Raw genomic sequence first — 15,359 nt, 5'->3', positions numbered from 1 at the left:
AACATTACGATAGAACTCTACTAACGATTTTAAAGATTTCTATTTTGTCTGTTAATTTTCCTCGCGAATGCCCAAAATCCATAGTTTATCTGTGCAGTTTTTTCGCCTGATCACGTGGAAAGTGAATACATAAAGACCCGCAGCAGAATCCTCGGAATCCCAGAACGGGTTCAGATGTGAGGTATGCAGGTCTGGGTTTTGCTCGCAGCAAGTGCAAGGTCCGGTCGGATCTAGCCTCATCCACGCTCCTCTGCGGACTAGATCGACGAGTTCGTTGCGTCTCCTCTGCCGACTATAACTTCGCTGGACATTATAAACAGTAAATATAGAACGATCGTCTTGCGTACGCGTCGCGTAACCGCGATGTCGGATGGTTAGGTCACGCACAGCGTATTATTATCGCGTTCGAAGATTGCGGGCTCTTACAAAACATAGAGAATGTACAGGACATGTGTTATAATACACTGTGCCGCGTGTAATTTCTTCAAGGGGTTATCACACTTCCGAGGCGAACACCCGAGTTTTATGCTACTTCGAAGGTAAAGATCATCAGAGATAGAAATTCTGAACGAACGAGACGATATTCGCAAAATATCAGCCGTTTATTTTGAAGGTGGCATAAGTCACTTTACCGTAATGAAAAGTGGTGATTTTATATTATATTATAATATATATTATATAATATTATATAATATATATATATATATATTAATATATTTATAATATAAATAAATATTAATATATCAATATATATATTATAATATATATAATATATATTAATATAAATAAATAATATATAATATAATATATATTATTTATACTGAGAAAAATATCAGTATCCTGAGATAACAAATACAAGCAAATCTTCTCGAAAGTTAACATCCATATTTTTAAACGTGTTAAAACGTAAATCCTTGAATATATCGACTTAAAAACAAAGTGACTTATGCCACTTTCAAAATAAACGGCTCATATATTCCTAGTAACCAGACAGCGCATCTGTATGCAAAATAAGAATTGCTAATTAGAAGTTTCATTCTGCCGCTAACGATACTAATAGATCAATAGAATAATATATTGACATATTTAAATTTTTCTTTACTCCTTTTATCATTTTAGATTCGTCCTACAATAAATTCTCCCTAATTCATGCTCAGATTGTACACAAAAATGGACAATTTGGGACTAGGAGATGCGATTATTCGAGCCTTGCGGCTCGTTTTTATAGTTACCGGTTGTCAACAACTGTAAAAACGAGCCGTGATTTAAGGAGAATTTTCCATCAAAATTAGGGAGAATTTACTGTACTCATTTTTGTCACGAATGCATAAAATCCGCTGTCTACTAATAACTTATACTAAATTAAAATACGGTTCCGCGTGGAAAACTTATTTCCAATTTAAAAGCACATTCGATTTCGTTAACAGTCTTCCTGGACAGTATCTGATTTCATGTTAACCCGATCCCTTAAACATTAAATATATATAAACATTATATATATTTAATATATATATAAACATTAAATATATTCTCGTTCCTCAAAATTTCTTCAAGTATTCCTCCAACAACAATTGTCGCGATTTGAACGAATGCGTGTGATAATCCCTTAACAACGATGCTGCGCGAACTTTCGTCCGACAATACTGTAAATCGATTACTCCGCTCTCTCGTTACCTTAGTATCCCCCTTTCCGTTCCTTCCTTGTCTTTTTCTCGTTTTTATAAAGACTACGTTTTACATAATCGTATTGTATGTACACACGAACACAGTTGAACTCTTATTCGATCCTTTGTTGTTATTATACTTTTCCTTGTGTCTGATCGTTTGTCTGTCCTCGTATCATGCCTCTCCTCACACCGCCGGGCCGATTACCGACGTAATGGCGGTCGCGAGCGCGTTTTCTCTTTTACGGGGTAACTTCGTTCAATTCGACGAACATCGTCATCCGTGATCTCGGAGTCGATGAGAGACGCGGCTGCCGGCTCGCGCGAGCGTTCCATTTTTTCTTCTTTGTTTATAAATAAACGAGCCTCGGTTGGGCCTTTATGACGCTTCGGCAAACCGCTGGGGGAACGGGCTCACAAGCAAAATGGCGGCGCGTTTCGAGAATGACGGGAACTTGGAGGATAATGAGGACGGCCTACAAGAGGATTCATCTGCGCCCAGTTACGAAGCATTCGTGTCTTTTCGAATCGCTTGCACCAGATCACGCGTATCACTTTCCGAAATCGTTCATAGAAATACAGCGGAGCGAAAAGTTGTTGCACTGGATTCGACACGTGTGACAGTGTTCTTGGACCGCGACGACTGTGTCCCGCAATTTTTTACAGTCTGAATAGTATCGGAATGGTTCTCAGAAGCGTGTCAGATTACATTATACATTTGACTAGTCGAAGGCAACATTCATTTCATTTAATTAAACTTACAATTTAATTATGAATATCGACGATTTTATTTGAAAATGTTATGACATCTTTCTGAGCATTCGTCAGTATGTAGTATTTATTTTCGTATGTAACATTAGCCAACGTATTCGACAGAAAGCCGTTCTGTCCTCAAACTATAGCTCTCACGATTTTGTAAATGCTTTCGTCTCGAACAGTTGACATATTTGAAATATTTATTAACGGATCGCGGATTCGGACTTTTATGCTAAATGAAAATTGTCTACGTCGGTTTACAAAAAAATAGAAGCTATGTAGTATGTTTCTTCTTTTTCTTTTTCTTTTTTTTTAGATAACTTTAGGAGATTGGAAATAATACATTGACATTTTCAAATTCGTTTAATCGGTTCGCAATTTAAATTGCAAATTTAACAGCCCCTAACGGTAGAAGGATCGACGGTGTGTCTATACGAATCATTCAGTTGCATAGAAATATATTGTTCCTCTGACTGTATCGCATGAACTGATCAGAAGTGCTTCCGGGTCTACGAATATGCGGATACAACCACCGTCGACGATACAACCCGACGATCCCGCGTCGCGTGATAAACCTAGCTGCACGAGCCTCCCCGATCTCTAAACTAATCGGCTACGACGAATGAACAATAGAACAAGTACGATGAATTTATAATTGTCCTTCGAAATGACGATTGAAACACACGAACTAATACTGTACAGTGACTTAAGACGTACGTTTCCCTTTTCTATCTCGTGACGTTACGTGTATAAAAATAAATATATCACAATATATTGGGTCGCTGTAAAAGTCACGACGCCGTTCCCTTACAACTGAAATCTTCTATTCGTCCTATCTAGACACGAATCCTACACGTCTCCGACCCCCCCGCGAGAAGGTACAACGTTCTCGCGACCAAGGGGCTATACACCAGTGACTTTCGAAAATCCGGGCACTGTCGCCCCTCGAAATTATCTAATTCCCGTTTCAACGGTTTCATTGTACATCAAACAGAGCCGCTGATTTCCGAGACACCCGGCTAAGTCTGGCACCAGCGCGATACGTCGACGTTAAGAGAAGATACCCGACTATCTATCTTGCCTATTCGACAGGGCATCTTTCAGTGACACGACGATCGGAACAACCTCCTTGGAATCACCTGGGACCCAGATACCCAGAGAATTGTTGTCTACCTAGGACCCAGGTCCTCGTTTCATCGTGGCAAACACGATGTTTCTGTTACCCAGGCACCTGGTCTAGTTCGGGTGTCCAAATTAATGTCCGCTTATCTATTGGGTTGGCAACTAAGTAATCGCCGATTTGTTCAAAGAAATAAAAAATTTCTTTTTACTTGGAACGAAGTTTAATCTGTAATGTATTTTCCATTTTGTTCGATGACCTTTCGCCATCTCTCCGACAACTTGAAAATTCCACGCTCGTAGAAAGTCTGATCCTTTTCGGCCAAAAACTGAGTTAAGCGAGATTTTACAGCGTCATCGTCATTAAAAGTTTTACCACGAAGGGAGTTGTCCAGGGATCGAAATAAGTGGTGATCCGATGGCGCGAGATCAGGGTTATATGGTGGGTGTAACATCGATTCCCAACCAATATCCATGAATTTTTGCCGAGTGGACAAAGACGTGTGCGGCCTAGCATTGTCCTGCTGGAAAATGACACCTTTACGATCGACCGATTCTGGTCGCTTTTCCTTGACCGCTGCATTAAATTTGTCCAGTTGCTAACATTCACGGATAATAAAAAATAACATAATAATAACAATAATAATAATTTTATAATATAACATTTACGGATATCATAAAAATGGGAGTGAGAGACATCTATAACTGAAATCGGCGATTACTTAGTTGTCAACCCAATAGAAATCATGACAAGATATACATAACATAATAATAATAATAATAATAATAATAATAATAATAATTTTATAATATAACATTTACGGATATCATAAAAATGGGAGTGAGAGACATCTATAACTGAAATCGGCGATTACTTAGTTGCCAACCCAATAGAAATCATGACAAGATGTACATAACATAATAATAATAATAATAATAATAATAATAATAATAATAATTTTATAATATAACATTTACGGATATCATAAAAATGGGAGTGAGAGACATCTATAACTGAAATCGGCGATTACTTAGTTGCCAACCCAATAGAAATCATGACAAGATATACAGAACATAATAATAATAAGAATAATTTTATAATATAACATTTACGGATATCACAAAATTGGGAGTGAGAGACATCTATAACTGAAATCGACAATTACTTAGTTGCCAACCCAATAGAAATCATGACAAGATATACAGAACATAATAATAATAATAATAATTTTATAAAATAACATTTACGGATATCATAAAAATAGGAGTGAGAGACATCTGTAATTGATATCGGCAATTACTTAGTTGCCAACCCAATAGAAATCATGACAAAATAATTCTTCTTTTACCCGGGAAATTTTGGCTCACGAAAATAGTATGGCAACGTTATTCTTCTTTCAACCAGGCATTATCGTTTAGCGTAGATACTCGCGTAATTTTAGTTTATCTAAGAATCACGGCAATAGGTGATTTTTCTGTTACCTAGGCACCTGGTCCGGTTCAGGTACCCAGTGAATTTTGCCCATCTAGGAATCACCGCGAAATGATTTTTCTTCTACCTACGCAATTCTTGCTTATCTAGGAATCATGCTAAGATGATTATTTTTTTACCCGGGCACCTGATCCAGTTTAGGTGCCCAAGTTGTTTCGACTTATCTAAGAATCATGACAAGATTATTTTTCTTTTCGGATGATTTTCGTCTAGCTAAACAGACCCTAAAGAGATAGTCTTTGTCCGTTCGATACCCCTATGCATTATATTCCAGAGTAATTTCTTTCTAATTCGCGGCCAGATCGCTCACAAAAATAGTCAATTTGGGAAGACGAGATACGATTATTTACCGTTTTCATAGTCACCGAATTATCAACAACTATAAAAACAAAAGACGCAAGGCTCGAATAATCCTACCTTCTCTTCCCAAAAAAGCCCAGTTTCGTACGCAATCCGTGCGCGAATTAGGGATGAAATTACCGTAATTCTATAATCGGACAAATTTAGTTCAACAGGTGACCCAGGCAACCAAGAGAAGCATTTAACCAGGTACGCGTCGAATATCCCGTGAAACCAACAGCCCCGACACGGAACGAGTAACGCGTTCAATTCGGGATCGTCGAGTTCGAATGAATCACCTTGTAGAACGGGAGAGACATGGCGAACGGGGGTGAACAGAATCGAGCGAGAAGACGGTGAGACGTGGGTGGGAGTTTGGTGCGTGGGTGACGTTCGGCCGATTGCAAGCGGGAACGATCAGAGAAAGAGAGACGGAGCGCAGAGGAGCCGGAAAATCGACGCGTCAACGAAAATAGAAACGCGTAAATCCGACGGACGCGCGCAACAAAGTACGATCGAGTCCGGCATGTCGGTGCCAACATCCGATCCTCCATGTTCGCTGAACGTTGGACAAGACCTCTCGACGATTCGTTTTGCCACCGAGCCCTCGCCCCTTGTGGACATCGTTCTACACTCGTCGTTAAGTACTTCTGTCTTGGAACATCTTTTTCAGCTTGCTCGCTTATATACAGATCGCTCGAACGAAATATAACGGCGACTCCTCTCACGTTCTTGAAATAAATCGACTAAAAAAATTGGAATCTAGAAGTGAAAAAGACGTTTGTGTACGAAAGGAACATATTGTAATTTCGTTTACAATAGTATTGCACTTATAGAGAGCAAAATGATCGGCTTACTGTCTTTGGTACAGGGGGCAATCGAAACGTTTCACTGACAGAAAGGGGATCTATGATAGAAAAGTAGAAAAGATAACTATCGTGTGTTATACTTGGGGGAGGGGGCGGGGGGGGGTGGAAAGTATCCGGTGAAAATATTTAGCGACGAGTGCAGCAGTTCGATTCGCTCGAGAGGCGTTGCAGAAGTTCGAGTATAGTGATCGAGAGCAATCGCCGTGAACGGAAACGGGATAGGGGATCGAGCGTGCTATCTGCGTTGGATATCCGGAACCGTACCGAATCGAGTCGAACCGAACCAACAACACGCTAAAGCTTAAATCGTACAAAGCACCAGTGCGTACAAATCACTCATCATCTCGTTCACATGCAGAATCACAATGTCTTTCTTTCATACGTATAATTACCATCGACGCAGTGACAGAATATATTATATTTATATTTATATTTATATTTATATATATATATATATATATTTGTATATATATATTTATTTATATTTATATTTATGTACAATGAGTGACGGAAGTGTTCCAACGAGGGGACAATCGAACGTTTATTATGCAAAAATTGAACGCCACGTTGCCACCGCTCTTCGATGAATCCTACCACGTGGTACGGAGCGGACGATTGTTAAATAGATCGCGTGTCTTTATGCGGACAGATAGTAATTTTCGCAAAATCAATCTACAAAGATCAGAGAGTCGAAAGCAAGATTCCTTTCGCCGTCACGAAAAACCGTTCGTCGGTTGAAATTATTATTACATCGTTCACGGCAATGGCGTTCGCAGTCTATCCGTTAAAAATGCATATAAAAAATTCAGATCAGGTAATCTGTGTATAGAATACTTTTCTTTTTTTTTTTTCTTCTGGAGCAAGTACAGGTTGAGTTGGCAGATGATGTCTCGGACAGAGAATCGATTTTTCAGTCGTTTATACTAACATAAAGGTTACAAAATATCCTCGATTAAAGTAAGACTTATGTACATATGTATATATCACGATAGAAGAGTGCTCGTGTTAAGAAAAGCGTAACACAGAATCTGTACTGAGCTTCGTCGAGAATTTCTTATTATATTCTGGTTATTCCGATGCGTTTCGAGACAACAATCCCGCTCGGTTCTTTTCTATTTTTTGTTTTTCATTTTCGCGAAACTGTCGAAACACACGTGCTTCGGTTTTCCTACGATCGAGCAGCGCGTTTTCAAGTAATTCACGGCTTCTCTTCACACAACTTTTACATAACGGCCCATTGATCCCGGCCCGACGTTCGAACACTTTCGTCGCTCACTGTGCACACATATAGATTTTTTTCTTCTTTTATTCATTTTTATTCTTGTGTTTCATTACTAGTCCGTAGCAAAAAACTGGCAGCGGTGTGTCGCGGTTACATAGAATGTTCAGAGTATTCTCTCTCTTTCTCTCGCTCTCGCTCTTCCTTTCTTCCGTTTTCTCTCGCTCTCTCGCTCTCTCTCTCTCTCTCTCGTTCTCTCTCGCTCTCTCGCTCTCTCTCCTCATTCATTCTGTGTTCTCCATATTTTTGTTTGTTTGTTTACTGTTCACGCGGAGAAACGCGTCCCCGGCGCCGCGAGATTCTTTTTGACGCCTCCATCCGACGCCGGGTTACCCTGAGACACGGCGTCGATCATTTATATTAACCACTTGTTACGTGTACACCGGGTGGAACGATGAATACGAACGCGCTGTCGGAAACTCCGAAACGGATCGAGCCTGAACACCGCGAAAGTTCTGTTTCTTAGAAGTTATTTGATATGGAGGAGCGCTATAGTTCGATATGATTCTTTCCGAAGCGAGATCTTCGATTTCCCGATCTTTTTTTTCCAATCCTTCGAGACATCGTGGCTCTACTCGAAACTGTACAGTTCACGATTTTTCAACTATCTATCGATGTTCGTTGTGATAGCGTTAAAATTTGGAATTAGAACTGAAATAAACGCTTTCGGTATTAATCGTATAACGAATATAAAGTTTTCTCTTGCTTTAATCATTCTAGTGAGTTGTAAGAATAATGTACATGCATCTTGTAATTCTACATTTTTCTATGTTCGTTATGACAACATTAAAATTTGGAATTAGAACTGAAATAAACGCTTTCGGTATTAATCGTAACGAATAGAAAGTTTTCTCTTGCTTTAATCATTCTAGTGAGTTGTAAGAATAATGTACATGCATCTTGTAATTCTATGTTTTTCTATGTTCGTTATGACAACATTAAAATTTGAAATTAGAACTGAAATAAACGCTTTCGGTATTAATCGTAACGAATAGAAAGTTTTCTCTTGCTTTAATCATTCTCATTCATTGCAAAAATAATGTACATATATCTTGTAATTCTTAATTTTTCTGTAGTGTTCTATGCATCATTTAATTATTCTTATCTTAAACGCATAGAGCGTATAGTGGAGTGATAACTTGAGAATTATGTTAAAGTATGTAAAAATGGATTTAGAAACGTTTTGAAACATTTTCATTCTTCGAATATAATTCAGCAAATTATTTCATGCTTCAGTGTAAGAAGAGTTGTAACACCCGAAAGAATAATATTATAGTCGTTGAAAAACTGTAAATCTGATTTTAAAAAAGAGCTCTTCACTCAGATTAGTCATTCAATATCGAGTGTTCATTCCACCAAATCATTCGATTCCGTTACTTGATCTTTGCGTGACGTTTTAGCGTTTACTACCACGTTATCAACCTCTTCGTGAACGAAATTTTAAGAAACAGATAGATCGTTTCAGTTATTTACACTTTATACAATATAAATATATATATACGAATTGAACAAAATAGACATTGTCCATGCACGCAACATTAGAACTCTAATATCTAATATTGAATGTACGGTATGTCAAATTATTGCAACTAAGAGTATCTTGATAAATATCTATTAATTAAGAAGAACGTCGGATGTTAAGCTGGAATATTTCTCGGCCCAAATTAATTAATTAGCAGATACTGCGTCTAGTGAAACGACGATTGACCCTTCGTGACCTGGAATTATTATGAAATGCCATTGAAATGTTGCGGAGAACTAAACGTGGTTAGATATTTTTAAATTTTCAACCCCTGTCCTTATGATATCGTGACGAGGATTTTAAACAGAATTTAGATAGCATTGTTCTCTCAACGATATACAGGGTGTTTCACCAAAATCAGACCACCTAGTTATCAATCCTAGTTGCAATCACGCAGAAGCTGGTTCTGGAATTTGAAATCTTATGCAAAATAAGATCCTCGGCCATTTAAAAATCTTAGATCCAAAATTTTAGATCGATTTGGGGTCATGCTATTGCAATCAATGAGTGAACAATAATTTTAGTGATATCATATAATAGAGGAAATTATATTCAATATATATATATATAATTATAATATAATATAATATAATATATAATAATATATAATTACAATATAATATAATTATATTCAATATATATATATTGAATATAATTTCCTCTATTGTATGATATCACTAAAATTATTATATTATTATTTATATATTATTTTATTATATATATACATATATAATAAAAATATAATAATAATATAATAGTATATATATTATTATTATATTAATTAGTATTATATTATTATAATAATATAATAATATATAATATATATAATGATAATAAAATAATAATAATAATAATATATAAAAATCAATAATATGTAAATAAATAAGACGTCGTGAATTACCTCGAAAGAAAGATTAAGGAATGACCTTAAAAAATTACAAATTACAACCCTTGACAAATAACGAAGCAACTGAAGAAGATAACTAGGCAGTCCGATTATAAGTGGAACAGTTTCTATAATCTTTAAAGCAAAAATGCAGTATTCTCATCATAAGATTAGCTTACAGCAAGCTTATCACGTAATTGCACAGAGAAAACCGAAAAAAAGGGACCGAAATAAAAACGTGTGCATTAACGATATAAAACCGTTTGCATATGTTGCATGCACGTTTCCCAGCAAACATCAAAGTGTCTAAAACGAACTCGGCGAGAACGAAAAATGGCATAATTCAGGACACAAAGGGTACCGTCCCCGAAGAGGTGAAAAACGTCACCATTGGACTACCAAATGAAACACCGCGAAGTGTTTCCTACACGGATCACCGGCAAACAGAACTTCCGCATTCGCTCAATCGACGATCCACCTACATTATAGACGTGACGCCGGAAATTCAACGTTGCACCCGGGGCCACGCGCGTGCAAGCGTGTACGTGTACGTCGAAGCCCGCGGCGTTCGATCGAGCGACAGTTCCTTTTTATGTGTTTTCCTCTCTTTTGTTTTTCTTGCGTTCTCTCTCTCTCTCTCACACACTCGTATACATACACACACACGCGCACACACACACTCTCTCTCTCTCTCACTCTCTTTCTCTCTTGTTCTCGGTTTCGTCGAGCACGCGGATTACTCGCCGTTAGACGTTGCGGATCTTGTTCTCTTTTTTTGTTTCTTTTTCTTTTCTTTTAATGAGGTCTCAGTGTAACGATTCTATTTTTGCAATTATAGTTACAGTAATCGTAATCGTAGTCATACGGCGGCAGCAGGGACGTCGACTCGGTGGCCTGGCAGGGAAGATGCCGGGGTCAGGCGAGCTCGTTGCTGTCCGGGAAGTGGTCGCGGCAGTCGAGACACGCGGCCAGGTCGAGCACCAGGTGATGGAGCGTCGGGTGCTCGAGCACCTCCGCGTCGGGTAGCGGTGGATGGCACCGGGGTCTCTGCTGTCGACCCCTGAACGACCGGTGCAGGTTCAGCACCACGTCGCAGAACACGTAGCGCACCAGCAACAGCCGTAGGAAATCGTCACCGAAGAATTGCAACACGCTGGTCTCTGTCAACACAACGAGAACAGTGTTAGCTGCAGTCTCAACACTTATTATTAGTCTCCTACTCCGGATCATCATCCATATGACCCAGGCCCGGGTCCATTTTTACCGCATTTTTCAAAGATCTGTTCTGACAGATTTCTGAAAGATGTCTGTGAACATGTTAATTTACGTAGCCAATTTGAAAACAATTACGCTATTGTGTTCTTAATCCTTTCAGGACACTCTGGTAGTGTAACTAACACTGTGCTAGCTCTGTAACGAGCTAGGAAAGAGAAGCCAACGAAGAGAAGCTGTCCTGATCTCAATAGAGGGCTATCTGTACAGGGTGTCCCGAAAATGTCTCGCAATCCGGAAATGGCGGGTTCCTCGGTTCATTTGAAGCAACTTCTTCCTTTACAAAAATGTTCTCCGAGGCACCGTTAACGAGTTATCAACGAAAAACAGTGACCAATAAGAATCGAGTACGGCTGACGCGCGGCGGCCCAGCCAGCCAGCGCGCGAAGCCCAGTTCCGCTCATCGGCTCGGTCGCCTCGCGCCAGCCGAGCTCGCCTCTCATTGGTCACTGTTTCTCGTTAATAACTCGTTAACGGTGCCTCGGAGAACATTTTTGTAAACGAAAAAGTTGCTTCGAATGACCCGAGGAACCCGCCACTTTCGGGTTGCGAGACATTTTTGGGACACCCTGTATATACTATCTAGCTGGCCCTGTCTGTCTAAGAAGAAGAATGTCACACACGTGCGACTACCAACTTGGACCAAAAGTGAATTGCACATATTACACAAATTATTTGACATAGTTTATCGGGTGTCGTCGAAAGAAATTATTTTAGACAGTTTTGGAACATCGTACAAATGTATTAATAATGTTAGTGCCTTTGTGACTTACCCTATAACATCGTTTCATTGCCATGTTATTTTTACTAGATTGCGCATTTTATGCATTTATAACAAAAGTGAGTAGAAGAAATATAAAGTATAATTATGTTAACACTCGGAAAGGGATGATTCCTGAAATCATTTGTGAAATCACTTTAATAATAATAATCCTGAGACATTCTCAAATTCCTTGAATATTTCTACCGTTCTACAGGGTGTTCCATAATTATGTAATTTATATTATATATAATATATAATGAAATATTCAAGGAATTCGAGAATGTCTCAGGATTATTATCAAGTTACCAAGATCCGCGAAGAAACGATAATGCTTCTAACTGGCTACTGTCTCTTACAATTAATACAGTCAATGTTTATTTTCCACAAAAACCCGCAATGTAATTATAAACTTTTCTCAAACAGAATTTACTAAATATGCTCATCCTTTGTTTGCTTCGAATTCAAGTAAAATTGAAGAGAAACGAAGTAAAATTGAAGACCACGCGACGTGTCAAAAGTAAGAACAATATTCACTTTTTTATCGAGTGCATATGATTTTCCGTCACGTGATAATTTGGATTTCTGTTTGTCGCCAGTTCCGTAGATCGGACGGGAAATTTCATTAGGCGAAGAAAAGCGCGCTTACGGTTGCACTATAGTGCTCTACCGAGGCGTCAGCTTAGACCTCCTGATGGTAGGTGCAATTTAATAGCAACTACGGTACGACGGTAAGTCGAGTCAGTGGTTGTAAACAAATGCACGGAGATGAACACTTTCGTGGGAGCATTTTGGTCGGAGCATTTAGGTGGAACAAGGTCGGATTAGTCGGACAGAACCAATAGCTACCGCCGCTGAATCTATCACGTGCTTAGCACGCCGATGTTTTGTTTACCTGCACCGACTCCGTTCGTTGATTAGACTATAGCGCGGTTAGACTATAGGGGTTATACTCGGACCAACCAGTTCCCGCAAAAGTAGGGCTTTAACACGTTGACTGCCACGTGTATGTTACACGGTTTACATAAGTATTATTTTCTTCGCTCGTATCGGAGATACGTGCGGCAGATAGGAATTATTAACTGATCGATAGCATAATTTTTATTCAGCAAGGTGTGTGCGCGCGTGTGCGTGTTAAACATTGCACCATAAGTAACGTAACTTTTCTCTAATGTTATCCGAAGGTGAAATAGAAAAATATAATTTTAATTAATTGGTCTTTTGTAATATTATCTCATGGGCTACACAAAATGTCGAGAAAAATATACAGAGCATTAACGATTCTGATTATGTTATTATATTTTGTTATTTACCTGTTAAAAAATATTGAGGAATACTACTGTTTTTATTTGATTAATTTTCTCATTGAGAAATATTTATCGTACAGCATTCACCTCATTGTAAAATGTGTGTTTAATAATTATATTATGTTGTTCTCGTGGTCGGAAGAGTCGCATTTTTAATTTTTAACATAATAATCATCAAGGTGGTCGCTACGAACATTAACGAATTATGCGATACATAATGTGTATATGCAGTATTGTGCAATACCATTCAATATATATGTATATTTTTCAATGCGGCAGTTAAAGAAAAGAATAAAAATGGTAATGCTCTTGAATATTTTAAGATACAAAATAAAAATCGTATTTGAACGATCTTCCTATTTTTCAGGAGCCTGAAAGATGGAACCGAGCCACAAGCATGGATAACTCTCGAAGTCTGGCATCGATGTCGCAACGAAAGGGTCGAGCAAAATCTGCCAGAGATTACGCAAGCGTTGATAAACCCTTGCTCCAGATTTTGCGAGAGGCGGCGTCGAGAATCTCGCCGCATAAACGCGCGAGTTTGCGACTCGCGAACACTCTCGCCGCGGCCTAACGAAATCATTGTCGGCGGCTGACGTCTCCAGCTGTCGGCGAAGGGACAACTCTGATCCGAGTGTGAATAGGATATGGCTTAGAAATAGCTGAACAAGCGAGACGAAAGATTTATTTATGTTAAGTAAACTCGGACAATTTTATCTCGAAAGTCCTCGATCTGAAAACCTGGATATCTAATGGGATCGTCTGACTACTGCATACTGTTTCTACTTGGCGCAAGAATACTCTAATTCCGAGGACTGGTAATGAGTAAAATAGTAATGGACGAGTAAAACAATATTTGTCCTAATATTTCATTATTCTACAATACATTTTTCTGTCGTTATTTCGGTCGCGCCCAGTGCACATAATGAGGGAACTTTTCACGTTAGCTGCTCGACAAAGTTCAGTCGATACTCAGAAGTAGAGAAATGGTCAACTCTACGTTTCTTCGATGCTAAACATTTCATTGAATAAGTCTACGTATAAGACCTATAGAATTCTGGAATAATTGATCACATTAGTTACCTAACATAAGACGAAAGTTGGAACCAAAGCGATAGACACGAAAACATAAACTTCTGCGCTATAGACTGTGAATTTCAGTGCGAAGTTTCCTGGTCGTGTAATACTATCAGGTTGGCAACTAAGTAATTGCCGATTTGTTCAATGAAATAAAAAATTTTGTTTTACTTGGAACGAAGTTTAATCTGTAATGTATTTTCCATTTTGTTCGATGACCTTTCGCCATCTCTCCGACAACTTGAAAATTCCACGCTCGTAGAAAGTCTGATCCTTTTCGGCCAAAAACTGAGTTAAGTGAGATTTTACAGCGTCGTCGTCATTAAAAGTTTTACCACGAAGGGAGTTGTCCAGGGATCGAAATAAGTGGTGATCCGATGGTGCGAGATCAGGGCTATATGGTGGGTGTAACATCAATTCCCAACCAATATCCATCAATTTTTGCCGAGTGGACAAAGACGTATGCGGCCTAGCATTGTCCTGCTGGAAAATGACACCTTTACGATTGACCAATTCTGGTTGCTTTTCCTTGACCGCTGCATTCAATTTGTCCAGTTGCTAACATTCACGGATAATAAAAAATAACATAATAATAATAATAATTTTATAATATAATATTTACGGATATCATAAAAATGGGAGTGAGAGAGTGACATCTATAACTGAAATCGGCAATTACTTAGTTGCCAACCCAATAGAAATCATGACTAGATATACATAACATAATAATAATAATAATTTTATAATATAACATTTACGCATATCATAAAAATGGGAGTGAGAGATATCTATAACTGAAATCGGCAATTACTTAGTTGGCAACCCAATAGAAATCATGACAAGATATACATAACATAATAATAATAATAATAATAATAATTTTATAATATAACATTTACGGATATCATAAAAATGGGAGTGAGAGACATCTATAACTGAAATCGGCAATTACTTAGTTGCCAAGCCAATATTATTGAAGCAAGTTTTATAATAAAAACTTTACAAATTCCAAATAAA

The 15,359-nt window shown here is 38.2% G+C and overlaps 1 protein-coding gene and 1 long non-coding RNA gene across 4 annotated transcripts in view; one reads left to right on the top strand and one right to left on the bottom strand.

The window, feature by feature from the left end:
• LOC117221517 (protein SCAI) overlaps positions 1 to 15,359 on the bottom strand; it is a 53,445-nt gene that overhangs the window by 2,385 nt on the left and 35,701 nt on the right. The window contains exon 4 of one of the 2 annotated variants that reach the window (XR_013033731.1): positions 10,769 to 11,086. Coding sequence is in view for 1 of the 2 variants with exons in the window: in XM_033472548.2 (XP_033328439.1) it covers positions 10,842 to 11,086 (245 nt within the window). In the remaining variant the exon portion in view is untranslated. Of the gene's footprint in view, positions 1 to 10,509; positions 11,087 to 15,359 lie in introns of those variants that run through there. The other variant, XM_033472548.2, reaches the window with a different exon arrangement.
• LOC117221519 (uncharacterized) overlaps positions 1 to 15,359 on the top strand; it is a 21,718-nt gene extending 6,359 nt beyond the window's left edge. The window contains exons 2-6 of one of the 2 annotated variants that reach the window (XR_013033755.1): positions 10,765 to 11,108; positions 11,302 to 11,853; positions 12,385 to 12,478; positions 12,558 to 12,655; positions 13,633 to 15,359. This is a non-coding gene — a long non-coding RNA (uncharacterized LOC117221519). Of the gene's footprint in view, positions 1 to 10,764; positions 11,109 to 11,301; positions 11,854 to 12,384; positions 12,479 to 12,557; positions 12,656 to 13,632 lie in introns of those variants that run through there. The other variant, XR_004490519.2, reaches the window with a different exon arrangement.

This window comes from Megalopta genalis, chromosome 1, assembly GCF_051020955.1.
Source record: "Megalopta genalis isolate 19385.01 chromosome 1, iyMegGena1_principal, whole genome shotgun sequence".
Classification (NCBI taxonomy): domain Eukaryota; kingdom Metazoa; phylum Arthropoda; class Insecta; order Hymenoptera; family Halictidae; genus Megalopta; species Megalopta genalis.
The sequence above is the reverse complement of the archived record's forward strand: the minus strand, read 5'-3'. Positions and strand labels throughout refer to the sequence as shown.